Source organism: Lissotriton helveticus, chromosome 3_2 (genome assembly GCF_964261635.1).
Source record: "Lissotriton helveticus chromosome 3_2, aLisHel1.1, whole genome shotgun sequence".
In the NCBI taxonomy this organism is placed as follows: domain Eukaryota; kingdom Metazoa; phylum Chordata; class Amphibia; order Caudata; family Salamandridae; genus Lissotriton; species Lissotriton helveticus.
Genome location: NC_136062.1, coordinates 149047371 through 149071194, shown reverse-complemented (window position 1 = coordinate 149071194; position 23824 = coordinate 149047371). Strand labels below are relative to the sequence as shown.

The 23824-nt window shown below is 47.1% G+C and overlaps 1 protein-coding gene across 6 annotated transcripts in view; it reads right to left on the bottom strand.

Moving 5' to 3' along the window:
• The window catches only part of ZNF592 (zinc finger protein 592), a 424279-nt gene that overhangs the window by 113025 nt on the left and 287430 nt on the right, over window positions 1–23824 (bottom strand). For all 6 annotated transcript variants that reach the window (XM_078684936.1, XM_078684940.1, XM_078684941.1 and 3 more), the window contains one exon: window positions 6378–7202. In XM_078684936.1, coding sequence (XP_078541062.1) covers window positions 6378–7202 — 825 coding nt within the window. The remainder of the gene's footprint in view (window positions 1–6377; window positions 7203–23824) is intronic.

The following is a 23824-nucleotide window of genomic DNA, read 5'->3' as shown; positions in this document are numbered from 1 at the left end:
GCGTAGGGTCATCGGAGAGGGCCACCATCATAGTTCGCGGCTCAGGGACGAGCCCTGAAGAACACCCTGCCCGATGGACTGGGTGCGGGAGAGAAAGGGAGAGGCAGTTACTTGGAATGTTCTGTCCGACAGGAACGATCTAAACCAATCCAGGGCTAGGCCAACAACACCAGCCTCCTCCAGACGATGTAAAAGGATCCGGTGGGAGACCGTGTCAAACGCGGCATTTAGATCAAGCAGTATCAGTGCCGCCGTGTGCCCAGCATCCAGAAAGGTCCGCAGATGTTCGGTCACAGCTAGGAGAGTAGTCTCCGTGCTGTGACCATGGCGGAAGCCATTCAAAGACAGATCCAAGTAGCTGTTATTTAGAAAGCATGTGAGGGTCTTATTGGTGTGTGCCTAAGCAATTTTAGCTACTCATGGCAATAACGATATAAGGCGGAAATTTTCCAATTTTGCCGGATCCAGTGAGGGTTTCTTGAGTAGAGGGACTACCCTCACCTGTTTTCACAGCCTAGGGACAACTGCTGTGGTAAGGGAGGTGTTAATTACCTGGCAACATGGTGTAAGAAGCACAGATAGGGAATCTCTAAACTGGGCCGGCTTCAGGGAATCTGTGGGAGAGCCAGATTTAACTTTCCTACTTAATAGGAGAAACTCATCCTGTGAGATGGGAGGGATGGCTGCCAGAGTATCAATGGGAGGAGGACCGTGCGAAACAGCAAGATAAGTAGTGTCCACAGGAAAAGACCTATAAATGGCTTCCACCATCTTAACAAAAAAAGTAGCCAGTAGTTTAGTGGTGTAGATTCACATGTTCTGCATAATCAGGCGTGTGGAACTTGTTTTTCTTCAAAGATGTTGATTTACCGCTCATCCAAGTAAGGTAACATGTAAATGCCGGTACTCTTGAGATGGGTAGCTACTAAAGCAAGGCACCTTCAGTTATGTTATGTTAACTCTTTTTATATAGCCCACAGCTGCCTTAGCAAAGAGGCATCCCGGCGCTGGTAGCAGTGTAAGTAAAGACACCATTGCCAGACACCATTGCTCACTCCTTAGCCACTTATCTCGCCCCACCAACAACACCTCGGACTTATTGGCATTAAGCTGAAGGCAGTTGGCGGTCATCCACGCCGCGACTGCTGCCAGGCCGCTCCGAAATTTGGAGGCGCCCTGCGTAGGGTCATCGGAGAGGGCCACCATCATAGTTCGCGGCTCAGGGACGAGCCCTGAAGAACACCCTGCCCGATGGACTGGGTGCGGGAGAGAAAGGGAGAGCCAGTTACTTGGAATGTTCTGTCCGACAGGAACGATCTAAACCAATCCAGGGCTAGGCCAACAACACCAGCCTCCTCCAGACGATGTAAAAGGATCCGGTGGGAGACCGTGTCAAACGCGGCATTTAGATCAAGCAGTATCAGTGCCGCCGTGTGCCCAGCATCCAGAAAGGTCCGCAGATGTTCGGTCACAGCTAGGAGAGTAGTCTCCGTGCTGTGACCATGGCGGAAGCCATTCAAAGACAGATCCAAGTAGCTGTTATTCAGAAAGCATGTGAGGGTCTTATTGGTGTGTGCCTCAGCAATTTTAGCTACTCATGGCAATAACGATATAAGGCGGAAATTTTCCAATTTTGCCGGATCCAGTGAGGGTTTCTTGAGTAGAGGGACTACCCTCGCCTGTTTTCACAGCCTAGGGACAACTGCTGTGGTAAGGGAGGTGTTAATTACCTGGCAACATGGTGCAAGAAGCACAGATAGGGAATCTCTAAACTGGGCCGGCTTCAGGGAATCTGTGGGAGAGCCAGATTTAACTTTCCTACTTAATAGGAGAAACTCATCCTGTGAGATGGGAGGGATGGCTGCCAGAGTATCAATGGGAGGAGGACCGTGCGAAACAGCAAGATAAGTAGTGTCCACAGGAAAAGACCTATAAATGGCTTCCACCATCTTAACAAAAAAAGTAGCCAGTAGTTTAGTGGTGTAGATTCACATGTTCTGCATAATCAGGCGTGTGGAACTTGTTTTTCTTCAAAGATGTTGATTTACCGCTCATCCAAGTAAGGTAACATGTAAATGCCGGTACTCTTGAGATGGGTAGCTACTAAAGCAAGGCACCTTCAGTTATGTTATGTTAACTCTTTTTATATAGCCCACAGCTGCCTTAGCAAAGAGGCATCCCGGCGCTGGTAGCAGTGTAAGTAAAGACACCATTGCCAGACACCATTGCTCACTCCTTAGCCACTTATCTCGCCCCACCAACAACACCTCGGACTTATTGGCATTAAGCTGAAGGCAGTTGGCGGTCATCCACGCCGCGACTGCTGCCAGGCCGCTCCGAAATTTGGAGGCGCCCTGCGTAGGGTCTTCAGAGAGGGCCACCACCAACTGCGTATCATCGGCATATGAGACCATGGTAAGACCATTGCCCTGGCCACCGCGCTAGGGGTTGAACGTACAGATTAAAAAGTTTGCGGCTCAGGGACGAGCCCTGAGGAACACCCTGCCCGAGGGACTGGGCACGGGAGAGAAAGGGAGGGGCAGTTACTTGGAATGTTCTGTCCGACAGGAACAATCTAAACCAATCCAGGGCTAGGCCAACAATACCGGCCTCCTCCAGACGATGTAAAAGGATCCGGTGGGAGACCATTCACTTGGCTGGATTATTGCTGAACTTAATTTTATTGGTGAAGTCGGCCGCCCGTGCAAAGTGTATGGCCTTGTGATAGCTCTTGATTGGTAGCATTTCTTGGCCATAAGGTCATAATCCCTTCTCCAGGCCCGTTCCAGTTTTTTACAGGATTTGCGTATGGCGGCCAGAGAATCATTGAACCACAGGTTCGAATTAGAGCAATGGCCCTTATACCATTTAGCTGGAATGAGGGAGTTTAAACCATGGAGAATCCAGTTGCAAAGTGTTTTGTACGCCAAATCAGGGTTACTAGACAGAATAGAAGGACTAAGTGACAATAGGGCATGTAAATCCTCCAGATTCAATCTATGCCAACGGAGTCCAAAAGAGGCTTTTGGATCAGCTCTATACATAGTATCAGACAGCAGAATTGACATAGAGACCAAAAAATGGTCAGACCAGCACATCAGACTAGGTGTCTTGACAGTGAGGGAGGAGATGTTGTAAAAAACGGGATCAAGCAAGTGACCAGCAATATGAGTAGGGCCAACAACGAACCAACTTAATTGTCAAGCGGCAACATCTGCAAGTAATCTGCTAATTTCAGGGTCAGAAGAGCTGTCAAAATGCAAATTCAGATATCCTACAATACTGATGTTAGCTGCAGTCAATGCCAGGGAGCCAATGGCCTCGATAAAAGCGGATTAAAACTCCATGGCTGGCCCAGGGGGGCGATATACTAACAGTCTTGTCATGGTAGAGTGAGCGCTAAAGGAGATTCCGAAGCGACCACATTCGCAGCCAACCACATTCTCCTTAACAAATGAACAGTGGTAGCAAGATTTAAAAATAACAGCGATGCCACCGCCTCTGGATTCCCTATTTAAAGTCAAAATACTAAAACCCCACGGGAACGCTAATCCAGGTTCAGCCAACATAACATCGGAAAGCCAGGTTATAGTTAGAAAAGAAACATCAGGTAATTTGTCCTGTATTGGGTCATATATCTCCATATAGTGTTTAGCTAGAGAGCAGACGTGAAGATACAGAATTTTCATAGAGGGCATGGGTGGGGACAAGGGACGATAATAAGGGAGCAGCCCAGGATGTGAATCAAAGCCACAGCAAGAACAGCAACACCTGGGGTGCTGTGGTGATCCCAAAAGCCAGCCTTTTGAACTGAAAAAGCTGGCTAATTACTACAAAACTGAGGTATGAGCAACATGCAGGAATGGGGATGTGAAAGTAGGCGTCCGCTAAGTGGAGTGCAGTCATGAAGTTGCCCTGCTGCAATAGAGGGATGACATCCTAGAGCATGGTCCCCTTGCAAATGAGTATGGCTGAAAATTCTTGAAAGACACAATCATGTTCTGGGGAGAGGGCGTGTTTGTGTGGAGGGATGTTTTGGAGGGTTTGCAGTGAGTTCTAAGCCGTAACCCTGCCCTATGATGGAGAGCATCCACTGATCTGAAGTGATCTCTTCTCACTGTGCCAGAAACCCCTGGGGTCTTCCCCAAACAGGTGTAGTGTGATTGAGGGAAGCAAAAATGAGCCAATACTTGATAGAGGCAGCTCCCTTATTTGCTCCGCCTTTTCCTCTACCAAGGGAGTTGTTTCCCCTATTAGCTTCCCTTGAATAGCCCTGTGAAAGTGGTGGCCTGTTGCTGCGACCTCTGATTGGAGGAAGTGGCTTTGGGGAAGGTGGTCTTGGCTACCCCTTTGTACTGAGACTTCCCACAAGAACCCCTGGGGAGAACTCTCATACCTTTCGCGGTATATGTGTCCTTTTCAGATTTTTAAAAGCATCTGGTCAACCTGCGATCCAAAGTGGTGTTCTCCATCGAAGGGTGAGATGAGCAGATACTACTGTACATTTGGACTGAAATCAGAGTCTCGCAGCCAGGTATGGCTAATAAGGATGCTAAAATTGATACCACACACAGAAGTTTCAGCTGCAGCAAGGGCACATGGAATGGCGCCATTGGAATTGAGTTTCTCCTCAGAAATGAGCTTCTGGCCTCGTTACTGGTCTGAGAGGTGTTGGAGGAGCTCCTCCATTTTGTCCCAGTGTGCCCTATCATATCTAGAGAGACGGCCGACAGAGTTGGCAATTCACCAATGGGTCGCTAAGGGCAACCTACATCCTGTTGCATCTGTTTTCCGGCGATCCTTATCTGGTGGAGGTGCATCGCCGGTACCTTGGGCCTTGCACGCTTACAGGCCATATGAACCACTAGAAAATTGAGAGGGAGTTGTCCCTTGATGTATGCTCTGTCTGAAGGGAGAGGGTTTATGTTTCCTATCCACCCTAGGGGTGACCATTCTTGCTTTATCCGGCTCCTAGATTGCCTCAAGAGCAGTCTCGAGCATTCCATTGAACATAGGGAAAAAATGGAAGGAGTGGTTGGTGGAGGACAGTGTCTCCACAAGGACGTCCTCTATCTCCTGAACTTTATGCATTTCAACTTTCTGGAAGGCGGCAGGCCGATGCAGAACCTCATGGTATGAGGTAGTGGTCTAACAGGCTAAAGGTCTGGATCAGTATCCCCGGGAGGGTTAACAAACTTCATCCCATGGGTCATCATGTGGCTGCGGGTTAAATGGAGCCATATAGGGATCCACTGGGTAGTGTAGACTATCTCCCCCTTCTACCCACCCCATTGAAGAGTGTGGGCAACTCTCTGGGGATTCAGGAAAGTTCTCTTGTGGTTGGGGTGATGTTGGGGGGGGAGGAAGGGGGAGGAAGGGAGAGGAGGGTGAAGGAGGGGGGAGAGGAAGGGAGAAGGAGGGGGAGAGGATGGTAGAGGATGATGGGGTCTATGAGGTAAGGAGCTGGTGTCTATTGGTCTTAGTCGGGGTGGAGGCGGAATAGGGGCTTGACCCTTTGGTGGAGGCTGGGTGAAGATCCCTCTGGTTTGTGGGTGAATAAGGATATGTTTCCGTCAGGCGTCAAGCTCATCTTAGAATACAGCAGAAGGGGCTGCTCCTGGTTCTTGAATGCAGCGGAGGACAGTGTTGTCTGCAATGGCGCTTCTGAACCGAAGCTGGAGCGTAGGAAGGCTTGGGTATCAACTGTCTCTTCGGGACTGAAGTTGGCCTTGTGGGTGTCTTTGATGCGGGTGCTGAAGGTGTTGTCAGCACCTTGCCTTCTGAGGCTGTTTCGGCTCCTGGTCAATTTCGGTCCGAAATACGCCAACCACAACGTAAGGAGTACCTGCCAAAGGATATACACTTCTGGATCTTTTTGCCACCACAAAAAAACTGGACTGCAATCTCGCAAACGGTCTTTAATTTGGCTACGCCAAGATATCAATGGGATAACCTCTTATTGTATTACTGAAAACACAATACGAAACAGTACAAGCACGACAGGAGTAGGAGTATAAAATATGTTATTAAAGGTCACTAATGTTTATACAGGGTAATGTTGGTGATAAAATGAATTATTTTCTATATATGGTTGACGTGATATACAAAGAAATAGCTTTTTTCGTAGGCACTTACAGTTTAATAAATAGATATCGTTCTCAATAATGAGCATTATCACTATTGTCAAACCAATGTACGGTTGTAATTTTGTGCTCTATTGGGAACCACTTTGTTTTCGATGTTAAAAAGCTTTGTAAACACACATTTGCATAAAAGTATTACATTTACACGAATAAGGTTAAAAGTGCATTATGCCAACAAATAACAATCAATGATTAAAACGAATGCATGCGCCAAACATTAAAAATAAAACTTACCTTTCCATGACTTTTCTTCATGTGAAATACATACGTTTCCCTGTCAGGAATCAACTCAGAACATTCCCCACAAGTCCAACCTGCACTTTTCCACCTGGACTTTTTTTCTGTTGATTTAGTTTCAGTACTTGCATCAACATCAACAGGTGTGTTTTGCGTGCCATTTACTGTTGCGGATTCCTTCTTTCTTGAGGCTGGTTTAGAAGTCTGTTTTGTGGTTGTAGACTGCTTGACGATCGAAGTTTGTTTTGAGGTGAACTTTGCATTAGAATCAGATACCCTTTTTGATGCTGGTGCCACTTTTGAGTTTGGTGTCCTTTTCGAGGGCGCCACCTCTTTCGTCACCCTTTTTGATACAGACGCTCCTTTTGACGCTCCTTTTGAAGTCGGCATGCCTTTTGTAGTTGATGTTGATTTTGGAGCAGACCTGTCTTTTGGGGCCAAAGTGCATTTTGACGATATTTCTTTTGGGGGTGATGACACTTTTGATTCTGGCATTTCTTTTTGTGTGGACAGTCCTTTTGAGGAGTTTGTTCTTTTTGAAACTGGCGTTTCTTCTGGGGTGGCTGCTTCCTTTGGGCCAGGTGTTTTCCTCTGTGGGGGTGTTGCTTTTGTGACTGGTGCTTCCTTGGGAGTAGGTGTTTCTTTTGGGGCTGGTGTTTCCTTTGGGGCTAGCATTCCTCTTGTGGCTCCCTTTGCAACTGCATTTGCTTTTGGAGTTGAAGCTTCAGTTGTTTCTCCAGAATCCTGGCTGTTTGAAGCAGTCTCGGTTTTGTGTCGAATACTTGAGACGTCTTCAGGATTTGATGGAACTCCATGCATACCCTATGGAAAATAACAAACTCAATAAATGAAGGTTTTGTAATTTTTTTTATACTATACAATCTACGGAAAATAAATATATATTGCAGTCTACAGAAGGAATTCAACTGGTAAACCATTAGAGCATTGCCTGCATAAATTTACTAAGATCTTACGGAGAAGTTAAATGGGCCAATTGAGTGTAACCAATTTTAAATACTGTTTATTGGGAAAAAGCACACGTACTGTGACAATGCTTGGCAGCATCACAAACCACTAAAGATAGCAAAAACAAATCTCAAAAGCTAGAGGTATCCATTTGTGTGCTCTCGCAAAGACAATGTAACCATCTGTCTCCAATAACATTTAACACTGGGTTACCATAAACAGGAAAAGAAAGAGAAAACACAATCCTTTCCACAAAAATTAATTATAGCATTCATCAAAGTACAGCAATGTGATATATGAACAAATCCTCCATTGCAGGATTATCCTACATCTCCGGGTTCTTACAAGGCTTATACATTTTTATCTGCGAAAGCTATACAAGTTTAAATTTGATGCTAGGACTATATACAAGGATAATGATTGTTTACAGTATATTTACTAACAATGAGCAACCTTTACCACAGGTGATTTAACAGAGGATGAGAACCAATCGAAGTTCTCAAAATGTCGTCCAACCTGGTTCCAAGGAGGAAAGACTGATACCTTTGTAGCTTTCACAAAGTGAGCTCCAAATCTACTGGTTATCACCAATGAAAGTTATACAAAGAATGCTGAGAAGATAAAGGAGCAAATGATTCTTTGAGTGAGATTAACAGTTGGTTTTGTAGCATCGGTTCTTATTGTCCGTGTACTATCTTCATAAGGCCTAAGACATTTCATAAGACGAAACTTAGATTTTTAGGTTAACTAGGATAGGAGATGGATTTGGTACTAAATTTAGTTTGTCAGGGCACAGACAAAAGTAACACTATCTTGTCCAAAATCCAATGTTTTAAATTAAGACTGAAACAGTAGATACTCTTTGAAGATATGTTGAGGAAACTATTAGTCTTCTTTTGCAGGCCAGTTGCTAGAAATCCTAAAACCACACTCACATCCCATAAAGTAGCACATTATTAAGGGTTTGGAGGAAGCAAAATTCTGGCGTAATCACAACGAGGAGGAAAGTCTTCAAGGCCAGTAGTTGCAGCAAGCAGCTAATCATTGGCTTGAAGGACTTGCACATGAAGGATGTTGAGATCTAGTTAAGATCCCACTGTGACATCACAGTTTGGGAGAAAACATGTCAAACTTTTACAAAGTGGAGTCATAAGAACAAGATGTATTTGTAAGAAGTTTATTCGTAAGGAAAAGACCCCTAGATGTTAGCACACGAACAGCTCATCTCAAACTCCTACAATCTACCTTCCAGGCAAACAGATGCATAAACATTCTAATAAAATTAAAGGAACAGCAAACCTAGATGCAACACATCTCCCTTTCTAAAATTAAGTAACAAAAAAATAATAATATTAATAGGGAGACCAAAATTCATGTTATATACATTTGAAGACAAAATTCATGTTATGTATATTCAAGATTCATGTTATATACATTTGAAGACAGAATTCATGCTATGTACATTCAAGAGTATAACAAGTAGTCATTGAGCTTAACAGGTTTCATCACAATCCGTCCAGATAATCTTCTCGTGTTTGTAACACATTCCTTAACAAAAGCAGACAGCTTAGGATGAATAACAACAGATTTAGGTTGAACCTCACCAGAATGAGCCTTTCTGGAAATAGATTTTGATGATTTGGAAGGAACAATACCCGAATTTGATGGCACAGAAACATCACTGTTCTGGTTTGACGGCACAGAAACATCACTGTTCCTGTTCAACCAGATGTTACGTTCCAAATCATTGCACAGAGCAACATTGCCCAAATTCCATTTGCGTCCATCATCTAACAACACACAATTTCCCCTTACCTCTAGAATTTTTTTGGGCTGAGACCATTTGGAAGAACCATCCTTTGACAAACCAAAACGTGAAGATCTCACCCAGTCACCAAGACGAAAACTTTTCACACATTTCTTAATTTTGTTATTGTGTCTGTCCACATACTTTTGCTGATAAACATTCATTCTATCACTGAGACACTCATTGGAAATATGATCAGAAAAAGTTTTGAGCATCCATGCAGGAGTTACTTTATTACCAGCAGAACGTCCCTTGAGAAGATTAAATGGAGACACTAATGTTGCAGAATGTGGAGTATTGCGATAACTCCAAATCATTTCCTTAACAGCAATTTTACAATCTGCACCTTCAACCACCGCCAACTGTATGCATTCCTTCAATACACGGTTGAATCTTTCCACCATACTGTTTTCCCTTGGACAATAAACAGCAGTGGTAATGTGTTTCACGCCACACAAACGTAAATAACTTTGAAACTCACCACCCACAAATTGTGGACCATTATCTGTAGTAATAGTCTCTGGAAAACCCTCTCTATGAAATAACTCTTCACAAAAACTAATAATATTAGAAGCCTTAATCTTTCTAACAAATGCTACCTCAGGCCATTTATTGTAATAATCCATTAAAACAATGGCAAATTTCCCAGCAATGTTACCAATGCTAAATGGACCACAAAAATATCCATAGCTAATTTTTGCTACGACTTGTCCGGAAATGGAACAAAACTAATGTTAGATTCCTGAGAAACATGAGACTTATCACTACAAGTACATGCTGTACAGTTCCCGACACATCTTTCAACATCCTTATCCATCCCAGGCCACCAGAAATCACACCTACACCTTCTCTTCATACCAGACATTCCTGAATGTCCCTCATGAATAAGATCGAACAATCTAATGCGTAAACCAGATGGTACAACAAGTTTGTCTGCTCTCCTAACAACACCAACTACAGGACCATAAGAAAGTTCTGACCATACTGTCATACTCAGATAATTCACAATCACTCCATGAAAAACGATTGTACGGTGAAGCTAACCGTGTAATCACTTGTTTCAACACAACATCCTCCTGAACAGCTTGTTTCCACTCCTCCACACCAATAGCACCATTACAAGCTTCATCCACCGTAGCCATTGACCAATCCTCATCCTGATCCATTACACTGTCCTCATCACAGACCGGAAGACGAGACAAACAATCAGCATTGACATTCTTAATACCAGGTACGTATTTCATCAAAAAATCATACTCCTGTAACTTGTAAATCCATTTTGCAATTCTAGGAGTAGCCTTCCCTGCGCCTTTAGTTGAAAATATATCCACAAGAGGTTTATGATCAGTTCTTAATTCAAAATTAGTACCCCAAACATAATTTCTGAAATAATTTACACCCCAAAAACAAGCTAGTGCCTCTTTTTCTATGACCGAGTATGAGGGTTCAGCACCTTTTAATGTACGCGAAGCAAACGCCACAACCCATTCCAACTTGTCCTTGCCTTGCATTAAAACAGCTCCCAAACCATATGCACTTGCATCCACCACAATGACTGACTTCTTGTTGGGATCAAAAGGTTTAAGTGCGACAGCATTTATGATGTCCCTTTTAACATCTTCAAAAACCGATTGACATTCAGTACTCCACAAAAATGTAGCTCCTTTTTTCATTAATAACCTTAAACAAAAAACCTTTGAAGCAAAATTGGACACAAATTTAGAAAAATACTCCGCAAGACCTAAAAAGGAACGCAGTTGGTCCTTGTCAGATGGTGATGGAGCATTTCTAATCGCATCTAACAAATTCTTCTTAGGTTTAACACCTTCTGCTGACAAGGTATGCCCAAGATATTCAATTTCATTTGTGGCAAACTTGCATTTCTCAGCAGCAACAGTTAAACCCGCACATTGGAGTTTGCACAAGACATCATTTAAAACCTTGTCATGGTCAACTTTATTTTCCCCCCATACAAGTACATCATCTTGAAATACTAACATGTTGGATATACCTTCAAGGACTCTGCACATAACTCTCTGAAAAACAGCTGTTAAATGACGAGATTCTGGGTGTAATTTTATCTGATGATATGCATTAGATAAATCAATTGGAGAAAAATACTCAGCATCCTTAACTAATGCAACCATTTCATTAATTTTGGGTAAAGGGTAGCGATCCACCCAAATATTCTTGTTCAAATCCCTTAAATCAACACACATGCGCAATTTGCCATTGGGTTTTCGTGCTAAAACTAAGCCAATCAGACACTTCAATAGGTTCAATGATGTTTTGTTGACATAATCTATCCAGTTCTATATTTAGTTGAGATCTTAACACTAAAGGAACATTGCGCACTTTATGAACTACAGGTATACAATCAGGTTTAAGGATAATCCGATGTTCAAACTTTTTAAGACATCCCAACTTTGGGCTAAATAATTCTGGAAATTGTTTATGCCATTCGAAACCAGCATCACTCTGGGTTAATAACATCTGGTCAGGATTTTTTTTTTGCCAATTAGAGGTTCACAGAACTTGATCAAGATGATTTGGATCAAGAATTATCCCCAAATTCTTTTGTTCCTTACACCCTAACAAAGCTCTCCCCTTTTCTACAACATAAACAGTTCCCAGTGTATTTCTGCCTTTAAAAACAATATCAGATACAAAACATCCAATCACAGGTAATTTGATGCCTAAATAACCCACAGGAGTTTTTTCAGGACATATAAGATCAGATTTGCCGCATAACTCCCACATGTTTTTGTCAATAATAGTATATGGCGAACAGGAGTCTGCCCATAGGAACAAACTGTAATTGTTGATAATAATTTCACATTTAGGAGGTTGAGTTTCTTTGGATATTTCATTCACCTCATTATTCCAGATTGCCATAACTTCAACATCACTATCACTACTTGAATAAGTAGGCTGATCAACCAAATTAACAGAATTTTTCCATGCACCTGGATTGTCAGATCTGCACATTTTGGCAAAATGTCCAGTTTTGTTGCACTTGAAACACGTGACATTTGACGCAGGACACCACGAATTTTCAGCAACATGTCTAGTATTCCCACATCTAAAACAAAACCGTTTGTTAAAATTCTGTGTTTTGCCGGAAAATGGTTTGCTTTGTGACATGGTATTTCTTTTACTACTAGAAAATGTTCGAAGATTAACCTTGACATTATCACGCTTGGTATTATACTTATTATCAAAATATTTTGGTTTGTTATTAACAACAGCACACACATCACTTGAATCTTTACTGTCAGAAAACTTGCGATCTTTACAGTGTTCATTACTTAACTCCTTGACGTATCGAGAATTATTCTCAACTCTTCTAGCAACACTAATGGTCTTTTGAAGGGATGGATCTTTTAAATCTAATAATTTTTCTTGGATTTTAGCATTATTAGTTCTGTTGATGAATTGATCTCTTATAATTTCCTCATGTTTACCCTTAAATTTGCAAGTGGCAGCTAATCTTCTTAACACAGCAACATATTGTTCTACTGTTTCGCCTACTAATTGTGCTCTTGAAAAAAATGTGTGTCTCTCCACAACAATGCTTGTTTTTCTTCCGAAAGTTTCCTCTAAAGCTTTTAATGCATCAAGATATTCATCTGACGAAAATAATTCAACTTTTGAACTATCAAATACAACTTCCTCATCACTAGCATCTTCATCGCCACCTTCACAGAGTTTTGAAGTAGTACTACTAGTATGTATGGGTAAGGTTTTTAATACTTTCCTACCTTCAACGCCAAGACTGTTTTAGTAAAGCTAATTTACGTGAAGATAGAAAAACCTCCCCACCAATGGCTTCCAAATAAGTTTCAAAAGACTCTCGCCAATCGTCCCATACCATAGGAGGAATACCAGGGTCTTGTAGGAATTTTGGAGGAGCTAAAATAGTATTAGTTTACATAATAAGCACAGAAATAAGAAATATTAGCAATGAATAGTGAATTAACCACAATAAGAAATATTAGGAAGAAAATTAATAAATTAACAAAAGAAAAGTAGTCACTGTTGTCTTCTGTTGAAATTCAAAAGTCAATGTTATAATGGTAATTCAAAAGTCAATGCTATAATGTTAATTAATGGAGTTTTTAAATGATATGGAATGAATAAATGGATTTTTAGACGATCAATTTAAGAAATCCAGCCTGAAATGCGATGTTTTTTTTTTCATTTAGTTGCTGAAGACTGGTTGCTAGGAAACGCGCCCCAGAATGCACTGCGCATTATCCATAATGCATTGCGAAAATTACGTGCTTCCCAAAGCTTCAGTGTAAACAATGGCCGTTCGAATGAGAAGACGCTGGATGAGAAGACGCTGTTGCATTCACGAGCGTCGAGAATCCATCTACTTGAAAGATGCGAGCCTGCTCTCGAGCAATTGGAATTTAAAAGATGCAGGTTAGACTTTCATAGTACCAGCAACATAGAAAATGCATACGAAATCCGAATTGAAAATCGGAAAGAAAATCCACTGTGCTGCATCATCCAAATCGTGCGGTTCTCTTTTTTAAAAGCACACAGCGACTTCCATGCAATTATCACTAGTTCCAAAATTCACTCCGTGAAGGACTAGCCGAAAAGCAGTTTACTCACATGAAGTTCAATGAATTTCCAAATCACCGATACAGTGCTCAGAGATAATCGGCTTCCTTATTTGATAAATTTCCAAAATCTTTTTCGTTTCCTTTTTCCTTTTTTTTGTGCAAAAACGTTCTCTACAGAACTTAAAGCATCTCAGGGGTCAATGGGGTCGCTTTTTCCCTCGTCGCCACTTTTACAAAGTGGAGTCATAAGAAGAAGATGTATTTGTAAGAAGTTTATTCGTAAGGAAAAGACCCCTAGATGTTAGCACACGAACAGCTCATCTCAAACTCCTACAATCTAAATTCCAGTATAACAGATGCATAAACATTCTAATAAAATTAAAGTAACAGCATACCTAGATGTAACACAAACCTTTAATAAACCTCATCACAACATGTGCATTAAACAAGGACGGCTGGTCTGAAAGATGGAGAAAGGCAGAAAGGACCAACAAATACCCTTTTCCAGTGCCCTTGGGGCTTTGAGCAGCATGACCTGTGAGAGATCAATTGTTTCGGTCTACTCTAGGTTACAAAATGATCTCAGCATATGTACATTTCTAAGAAGGCCACCTGGCTGCAAGGATGACATCCAACTCCTTAGGCAAATCAAAAGCAGTCGCTCAGTGCGGCTCAATCTCCTGTCACAATCTACTGAGATAGGAGATCCTCTGGTGGTACACTGATCAGAGGATAGTTGCTCATGTACACGAGTTCAGAGTACCATATTCTTCTACCCCAATCCTGGGCTACTAGGATAACTGGGACCTGACCCAGGGGTAAAAGAGGTTGTAGTGGCAAGGCGTGAGGCAGTCCCATGTTCCATTACAGACTATGCCTCCTAAGGAGTGTTTTGGCGCATTGGATTTCTGCAAGATTGTTGGCACTGTGAATTCCAGACAGTGGCGAAAAGATATAGCAATGGCTCTCCCCATTGGTCGACAACAGTGAGCCACAATATCTGCTCAGTTCATCCTCTCTTGCATTCAGTGACCCTGCAAGTTTGTTGGCAACCAGTCATATGACCCGGATGTCCCAGTCAGCTCTAGAGATGCAAAGCTTCCTGATACAGAACCCCACACCGACTTGCTTGTTACAGTATCACATGGTGGTGCTATTGTTCACAAAAGTTTGCACCAGCCTCCCTTGAAGGAAGGCAGGAAGGCCTTCAGGACTAGACTGTTGGCCTTTAGCTCCAATTAGTTGATGTAGAGCTGTCCGCCTACTGGAGACTAGAGGCCTCTGATGATCATCTCACCCGATGACCCCCCCACAAAGCCTGGCAGTGATGCATCAGTCACCACGATTAGCTCTGGGGGAGAGTTGAGGGGGAGCACGATAATAATGGGGAGTTATTTATTGTTTTGACTACATCATTGTTCTGGTACTGGATAAATACTTAACACATTACCCTAAATTAAGCCTGTCTGCTTTGTCCCATAGCTATCGGGGGCTTAACTCAGGTTAATTTAGTGACTTTGAAGGTTTACCCTAACAAGGATTGGGATAATTCCTTAAGGCAGAAAGTCACACACCCCAAATAATAATCCAATATCTTACTAGAGAATTTGTTAAAAAAAGAAACAAAACAGTTGTTAAGTATTAAGGCAGGAGGTAAATGGGTCTAATCTGCACAGACACCAGATTTCATGATCTATGAAACAAAGAATAGAATCTAACTTTTCTGGACTCCATAGGTGTGGTGCCCTCTTCTGAGCTGATCTCTGTTTGAGACAGACAGTCCGAATGTTGGAAAAGGCTTGAACAATCCGTAGTGCCTCGAATAATGCATGTTTTTTAATTGAAATGAACGTCTTTTAAGTGACTTGTATGGAACCACGTGGAAGCACGTTTAGTAGCAGCCAGGCAGCAGAGTTCTGAACAATTTGCAACCTCTGAAGAAGAGGAGTTGATAGTCTGGTATAAAGAAAATTCCTGTAATTTATTATTATTTTTTTTTTTTTTTGGGGGGAGTTCAACTCTGCTTTATTGTGTAATTGAAGACATGTCACACAGCTTTTCGTGCCCACAACCCTGAGGCCGGCAGCAATGAGAAATAGAAATAAACACAGCCTGTATGCCGGCATCCCGGAGGCCCGGCGGCATCACTTGGGAGAAATGAAGTGGGGGAGCGCCACCGATGTGGCTTAGTAAAAGAGGATGAACAGCAGCAGAACAGCGTTTTCTATTGGAGAAAAGAGAAAGCTCGTCCCTCTCTGTTTTTGGTGTTTTAAAACAACTGAACCAAACAACCCAACTATGTGGTAACTAAGAGGCAAGTCATGCTACATGGTGAGTTAAGCAGCAGTGAGTAGGTGTGGCACCCTATGTGAGCGGAGGTGAGCATAAGGGCGTGTGCAGGTCACAACCGTTCCAGCAAGAGGGCCGCTATAAGCCAGAAGCCAGGGCAGGAGCGGAACCCCAGGAAGTCAGCCATCGGTGGGTGTTGCGAAATATGGCAGGTAGGGCACATATGAAACCTCGTGCAGGTGAGGAAGAGTAGTGGCAATCAAAGGGAGTAGAGCCATGGTGTGGGTGTCGCACGGAGTCCAAGGGGGGGGGGGGGGGGAGGCCAGCAAGTGTACAGTGGTCGAATCTAGGGGGGGGACCCCACCCAGATAGCACAAGGAGGAGGCATGCACGCAGAAACAGGGTCCCCAGCCAGGTCCAGCATTAGAGCAGTGCGCTATTCTACGAAGAGTTGATCGCCCGCCGAGCTCGCGTCATCTGAGCGTGCGAGTAGATACCGCACCAGCGGGTCCCAGATGTCGCCGGGACGGCTCGAAATGGGCAACAGTTAAGCAAATGTCGCATGTTGGTCTTGGCAGTAAGTTAAGTCGCCCAGCCAATCCTTGAATTTGGGCGCTCTGCCCCGACCCCATCGGCACGCCACACGTCTCTTGGCCAGCAGGAGCGCAGTGTCAACAAATTTCCGGCAGGATCTGGGAAAGCGGACAGAGTCCCCAAGTAAGGCCACCAGTGGGTCAAAGGGCATGGGCTCCTCAACCATCTCCGCGAGAGCATCCAGCACTTGTTGCCAGTAGTCCGCCACCTGAGGGCATGCCCATGCCAAGTGAAGAAAGTCGGCACCAGCTACATGGCATCGCTCACAGCGGTCATCTTCCGCCAGGCCGAACCGCCGTTTCCTCACCGGCGTGTAGTACACTCGCTGCAAGTATTTATAATGAATGATCTTCAATCTGCTGCTGGCAGAGATGCGAGAGGTGAGCGCGCAGCAGCGATGCCACTGCTCGTCTGAAATGTCGAGAGCAAGCTCGGCAGACCAGCGCAGCCGCGCAGTGGACTCTGGTACCGGGGCAGCTCCCCTAAGTTGACGATAAAGGCCGGAGACCAGGTGGGTCCCATCCTGTGAGCTCAATAAAAAGTGTAGCGGTGGTAGGGTGTCAGGCTCACTGGGAAAGTCTGTCAGGATGTCTCTCATCCCCGCCCGCAGCCGCACATAGTAGAAGAGGTCGAGTGGGGTGCGGCCATGTTCAGCAAAGAACAGGTCCGCTGACTTGAAGGTGCCATTGGAGAATAGGTCTCCCCAGCAGGAAACTCGTAACTTTGCACAGAGGCTGCGAAAGCCCAGTTCTCCCAAAAGGGTAAGATCAGGGTGATGCGTGAGCGGTAACTTGGGCGAATAGAGAAGTTTACAAGCCAAACTCTTGGTGATGCGGCGCCATGCGTCTAAGGTGCAGGAGACCGACGTATTTGGTGTAGTAATGGCAGATTCAGGACAGTGAAGCAAGCCATTGAGCGGGAGAGGATGTACGATCCAATCCTCCACTGCCACATGTGGCATAAAGGGAGTAGGGGCCATCCAGTGGTAAGCGAAATGCGCCTGCGCACACTGATAGTAGGCCTCGAAATCAGGGACATCAAAACCTCCCTTCTCATAGGGGAGGGTAATGGTGGACCACTTAAGTCGGGGACTCCTGCCACCCCAAAAGAGCCGTCGCAGCTCCGACCGCAGGGTCCGAAAAAAATTTGCGCCACGGAAATAAGGTATATTGATAAAGAGATAAAGAAAGCGGGGGAGTACCACCATTTTTATGAGCGACGCTCTCCCGGCCATGGATAGCGGCAGGGTGATCCAGCGGTCCACTGAAGCAATCAGTTTGGTTAACGCTACCCCGTAGTTGGACCGCAGCGTCTCGTCCCTGTCTCGTGAAATGCAGATCCCAAGATAGCGGAGATCAGACCGACACCACTCGAGCGGGTAATCAAGGGGGAAGTCAGTCACCGCATCGGTCAGAGGGAAGAGTTGCGACTTGGACCAGTTGATATGGACGCCGGACATCCCGCCATATAGAACAAACTCCCTGAGCAACGGGTTAAGATATATTTCGGGATGCTTGACATATAGTGTGATGTCATCCGCGTAGAGGGACACATCGATCTGGCGCTGCAAGCATTGTATTGCGCCGCCGCGATGCATTTGGCGCAGCCTGCAGGCGAGAGGCTCGACAGCAATGGCAAATAATAGGGGAGAGAGAGGGCACCCCTGTCTGGTACCCCTGGTAAGCGCGATGGGCTGAGATAGATGACCGTTGATCAGTACTCTTGCCACAGGGCGAGTATACAGCAGGTGAACCCAGGATATAAATCATTTGGGAAATCCCATACTAGCCAGCACAGAGAACAGGTATGGCCATTCGACAGAGTCGAATGCCTTGGTCGCATCAAGGAAAATGGCCGCCACGGGTGTGTCAGGGTGCACTGTGCGGAGTAGGGAGAAGAGCGTGCGAAGGTTGTGGGAGGTAGACCTACCCGCCACAAATCCTGATTGGTCGGGCAATACGAGTCTGGTCATTAACAGCGACAGCCGAGTGGCCAAGACCTTAGCAAGCACCTTGACGTCGCAATTTAGGAGGGAGAGCGGCCGATAGGTGTTACAGGATTTGGGGTCCTTATCGGGTTTAAGGAGGGATGTAATCACCACTTCGCGCATGGAATAGGGGAGTACCCCATCGCACAAGGATTCTGAGAAGACCTCGCTGAGTACTGGGGCCATAACGTCTATGTAAGCTTTGTAGAATTTGGCTGGTATGCCATCGAGTCCTGGAGCTTTGCCGTTCTTGAGGGACATAATGGCCTCACGCACCTCGTCTTGCTCGAACGGAGCGGCGAGGAACTCTCTATCACCGTCGCTAAGCCAACACAGTGCAACGTCGCCGAGATAGTCAGTATAGGATACATCGGGTCCCACCGTGGAGGTGTAGAGGGAATGGTAATGCGCCACGAAGGTAGCAAGTATCGCATCTGAGTCCCTAACAGCAGTGCCAGAGGTGTCGGTGAGTTCTAATATGGTGTTATGAGCTCGTGGGGATCGTGTAAGCACTGCAAGTGCCTTTCCGGGTCTGTCCCCTTCGCAATATTTGCGGGCCTGCCAGTGTTTTCCCCTAAACTTTGCTTCCCGCGCAGCCTCCTCCTCATAACGTGACAGTTTCTCCCTGAAAGTGGCCTGCAAGTCGGGGCACCATCCTTAGTTCTAAATCCCGCAGTTCTTTCTCCAGCGTGCTAATGGATGCAAGGATAGCGCGCAGTACACCATGGCCTTTGGAAATACAATACCCCCTGATCGTGACCTTGAATGCCTCCCATATATGCTCGACAGAGTCTACTGATCCCTTATTCCTAGTGAAGAAATCCGCAATCTCTTCCCCCAGTTCAGTGTGAAACAGGTTATCAAGGAGGATATCAGGGCGAAGTCGCCATGGCGGTCGAGGGCTGTCCCATCCTGGTGTACGAAAGTTGAGCAAGACAGGGCTGTGATCAGAGTACGTCCTCGGCAGGTGACGAACCCCCACCAGGTCAATAGCAACATCTCTAGTGATGAGGAAATAGTCTAGTCGCGCCCAGGTCCCGGTATATGATGTAAAGTGTGTGCCTTCCCGCCCCAGGGGGTGTAAGTGCCGCCAGGCGTCCAGCAGTCCGCCCTCCTCAACGATACCCTCCAGCGCCTCCCGTGCCCTGGGCTTGTATGTGCAGACCCCATCCGCTCTATCCAACTGCGGTTGCATCGCCAGGTTAAAGTCCCCTCCCCAAACCACATGTCTTGATGCAATGGAGAGGATCTTGCCCCAGAGAGTAGTGAAAAAAGCTGGTGTATCAACATTAGGCGCGTATGTGGTTACAAATGTGAAGGTGTCTCGGCCTATCCTGCCCCATAGTAGTGCATACCTACCCTCCCCGTCGAGTAAGGCTCCACACTTCTGGAAGGGTACCTTGTGGGCAATGAGGATAGCGACTCCCCTCGAATAGGTGGAATAGGAGGAGAAGACACGTTCTCCGGCCCACCTACTCGCGAATGATATCCCGCCCTGTGGTGACAGATGTGTTTCTTGTAGCATAGCGACTTGCACGTGATTTCTATCAAGATAGGCAATTACATCACGACACTTTCTGGCATTATTCAACCCCCTTATATTCCAGGATAAACAAGTCAATTGTGTGTTAACTGCTGGAGTGGCCATGGACAGCACAACTAGAACCATAACAGCGCTGGCATAGGCAGCACGAACAAACCACCTCCGCACTACTGGAATCGGTGCTCACACCAAAATAGAGTCCAAGCATACAGTCCAAGAAATGATTGCCTCGAAGGTAAAAACAAAACACATAAAAAAAAAATCAAATGAACACCCCTCCCCACCACCCACCCCAGCATCCCAATCATGCCAGCAGCCAAGTACTCCCACCCAGCAACCCACCCCCCTCCCCCCTCCCCCAACTCAAGCAACATGAACAGCTGGAACGCCAGCAAGCCAAAGGGGATCTCCCAGTAGGGGTAAGACAGAGTACGTACAGCCACTTCCTAGACCCCAGCCCCGGAACTGTGCCGCCCTTGGTGGGGACTAGGGCCAGGAAAGTGGTCCTTGGGTTACATTACCACAGGGATGAAGAGTCCGTGCAGGGTCACTGTCCAGTCGGCCTTTCGCGTCTGTGCGTTAATGTCCGGGATAACCACAAGCTGAAGCAGGAAGGGTGTGCAATGTAGCGAACAGCGATAATCAATCTTCGTGTGGCGCCGGGGGCAAGTCTGCATGGTCACGATCTTCCTCCGCGTCCCGGTCCTCCCTGCGTGCTCTCCGGAGCGATTTGAGAAAGTCTTCCACTTTCTGAGGATTGGTGAAGAACCGTTGCTTGCCCTGGTGGGTGACTCGCAGCTTGGCAGGGTATAGTAGCGCATAGTCGATCTGAGCCTCGCGTAGCTTTTTCTTCACCGGGAGGAATTTGCGCCGTTCCTCCTGCACCATTGGCGTGAAGTCTGGGTAGATGGAGAAGGTGACCCCATTATACTGTAGCGATCTCTGAGACCGGGCCGCTCGGAGGGCAGTGTCCCGGTCACGGTAGATCAGCAGCCGAGCAATGATGGGGCGCGGTGGAAGGCCAGGCTTGGGCATAGGCGCCAAGGAGCGGTGCGCCCTCTCAACGATAAACTGAGGCGAAAAAGCATCCTCACCGATGGATCCCTTGAGCAGTTTCTCAACATATAGCTCCATTCTGCCCGTATCTGTGGATTCCGGCACATTGGTGACCCGTATGTTGTTTCGGCGACTACGGGCTTCCAAATCCTCATTCTTTGCCGCTATGATCCGGAGGAGGTTGTCCACCCTGGACAGTTGAGTGGTGTGAGACGTGGCCACATCCGAGGTATCAGAGATACGTTGCTCCGCAGCTGTGATGCGGTCCTCGTGACGGTCCACCTTGTGCACCAGCGCGTCCAGCCGTGCGGTGACCCCATCGACTTTCTCCACAACAGTGGCGAAGCCCTGTCGCATCTCTTGTATCAGGCTGGATAGGTCGGCGTCCTTAGCTGAGGAGGCAGTGGCCTTCGGGGACGAAGTGCCAGGGTCCGGGTCCAGCTGCGTCGATTTCGCACCCTTCCTCGCAGTCTCGAAGCTGAGCTTGGTTTGGCGGTTCTCTGGACGCACCATGATGGCGTCGGGGCACGGCCCCTCAAGAGCGTGAGGTGTAGAGGTACAACGGGCCGCCCAGCTAGGGTACTAGCACCAGGATGCAGGGCCACAGCGAGAGTAAGGCAGGGCAGCGTCTCAACAGTGCAAACAAGGATCCAGGCGGCGAGAGCACGGGGTACTGGTGAGTCCGTGCAGGCCCTGTGCGGCCCGGCGGCCGGGAGGGGAGCGGCGAGGTCTTGGCGCTGATGGTGGTGAGGCCCAGCCTGTCGATGCCGCTGTGTAGGGTGGCGGCGCGACAGGCCCCGTCAGGCGTGAGGAGGATGGCAGCCACACCTTAGCAGGGGTGTGCCATGCAGATGTGGTGGTCAGTCTGGGTAGGTCGCAACAAGTCCACCCCTCCCGGCACTGTTAATAGTGTAGAGGAGGAATGCCAGGTGAATGAGTGGGGGGCGATGATGGTCCCCGCCCTCCCCACGTGGACGGTGCTGGTGTGCAGCAGCGAGGGACAGCGTCCCGATCCCAGGCACAATGCAGAGAGTCAGGGCCGGCCAAGGTCCGAAGCAGATGCGGCAGCAAGCTCGAGGGCCCAGGCCCAACAGGCAGCCGTCCCGCCGGGTAGCACACTGATCCGCGCCGTCTCCCACCAAGCGGGCCCGGCACCCCCCCGGGGGTCAGGCAGACAGCGCGGCGTCCGCTCCTCGGCAACCCGCAACACAGAGGGCAGCAGTAGTTTCACCAGCAGGAGCGGCGAGAGGAGTGGGGGAGGGGGCAGGGGGGGTCCCCGCACCACCGGGCAGGCCGCCTCTCACCTCTACCGCAGGGTCGCCGGCGAAGATCTGTCCAGGGGTCCGCCAGCCGTCCGGGGGAGAGGCCCAGTCCCTCGTGGTAATCCCCGGCCTGAAGTAGCCCCGCATGGCCGGTCGCACGCTCTCCTCCGCTCCGTGGCAGCTGCCGGCAATATTTCAAAGAGGCACCGCTCTGGCCCCGAGTCCCCCAGCGTCACCAAATTTGGACCGAGTGTTGGGACAGGTGCCCCGCAGCAACACGTCGGGAATTTAGGCTGATATGGATCCCGTGGCAGAGGATATTAGGAGGATAATGTCCCAAGGAGCGGGAGCTGCGAGACTAGGCAGCCATTCCGCTTGTGCGCCCTCTAGCGCCCCCCAAAAATTCCTGTAATTTAGATGCAAGATTCGATAGTGGGTCACATTGCATGAAAAAAGGGAATGACCTTATGAAGCATTCTGAGCAAAGAAAAATATACCAATGCTACCTGACTGACTTGAGGAAAAGGAGAGTTTATAATGGAGAGGGTTCACAAATTTCTGACAAAGATGAGTAGCAGTAGGACAGAATTTGATCGAAACCCTCTCGCCCGACTAAGCCTTCTTCACGGAAAACTGGACCAAGCCCGCCTCTGGCCCCGACATCTCCACCCCCATCCCCGACGGCTACAAGATCCAGAGAAAGGACCGCCTCCACCGCCCTGGAGGAGGACTTGCCATTGCACACAAGACCCCCCTCCGACTCTCCACTTCCAGCACGAGCGACCCCAACACAGAACACCTCCACTTCCAGATCCAGAACAGCCCCAGGACCACGCTAGGCAGCACCCTCGCCTACAGACCCCCGGGACCTCGCACTCAGTCCACATCTACCACCCCCGAGCTCATCGCACCCCATGCCATCGCCTCCAGGAACTACATACTACTTGGGGACCTGAGCTTCCACCTCAACAACCACAATTCCACCACCCTCCTCGAAAACCTTGCCAACCTCGGACTAAAGCAGCTCGTCAACACTCCCACTCACAGAGCAAGACATCCATGACCCCATCTTCACAGGAGGGACAAACATCCGATTCAGCCACACCACCCAACCCCCCCTGGACAGACCACCACTGTGTACACTTCACCTTCAACACCTCCACCGCACCCAAGTTTGCCCAGTGCCATCCACGAAGGAACTGGAACAAGATCACAGAGGAACACCTCAACACCAGCCGCCTCCTCGACCCCCTCTGCGCCACGACCAACATCGACTCCGCAGCCAAAGAACTTCACCGCCGACAAGCACACACCTCTCCGCCACCCCCCGAATAACACCCCCTGAAGGCCGCCTGGTTCACCACGG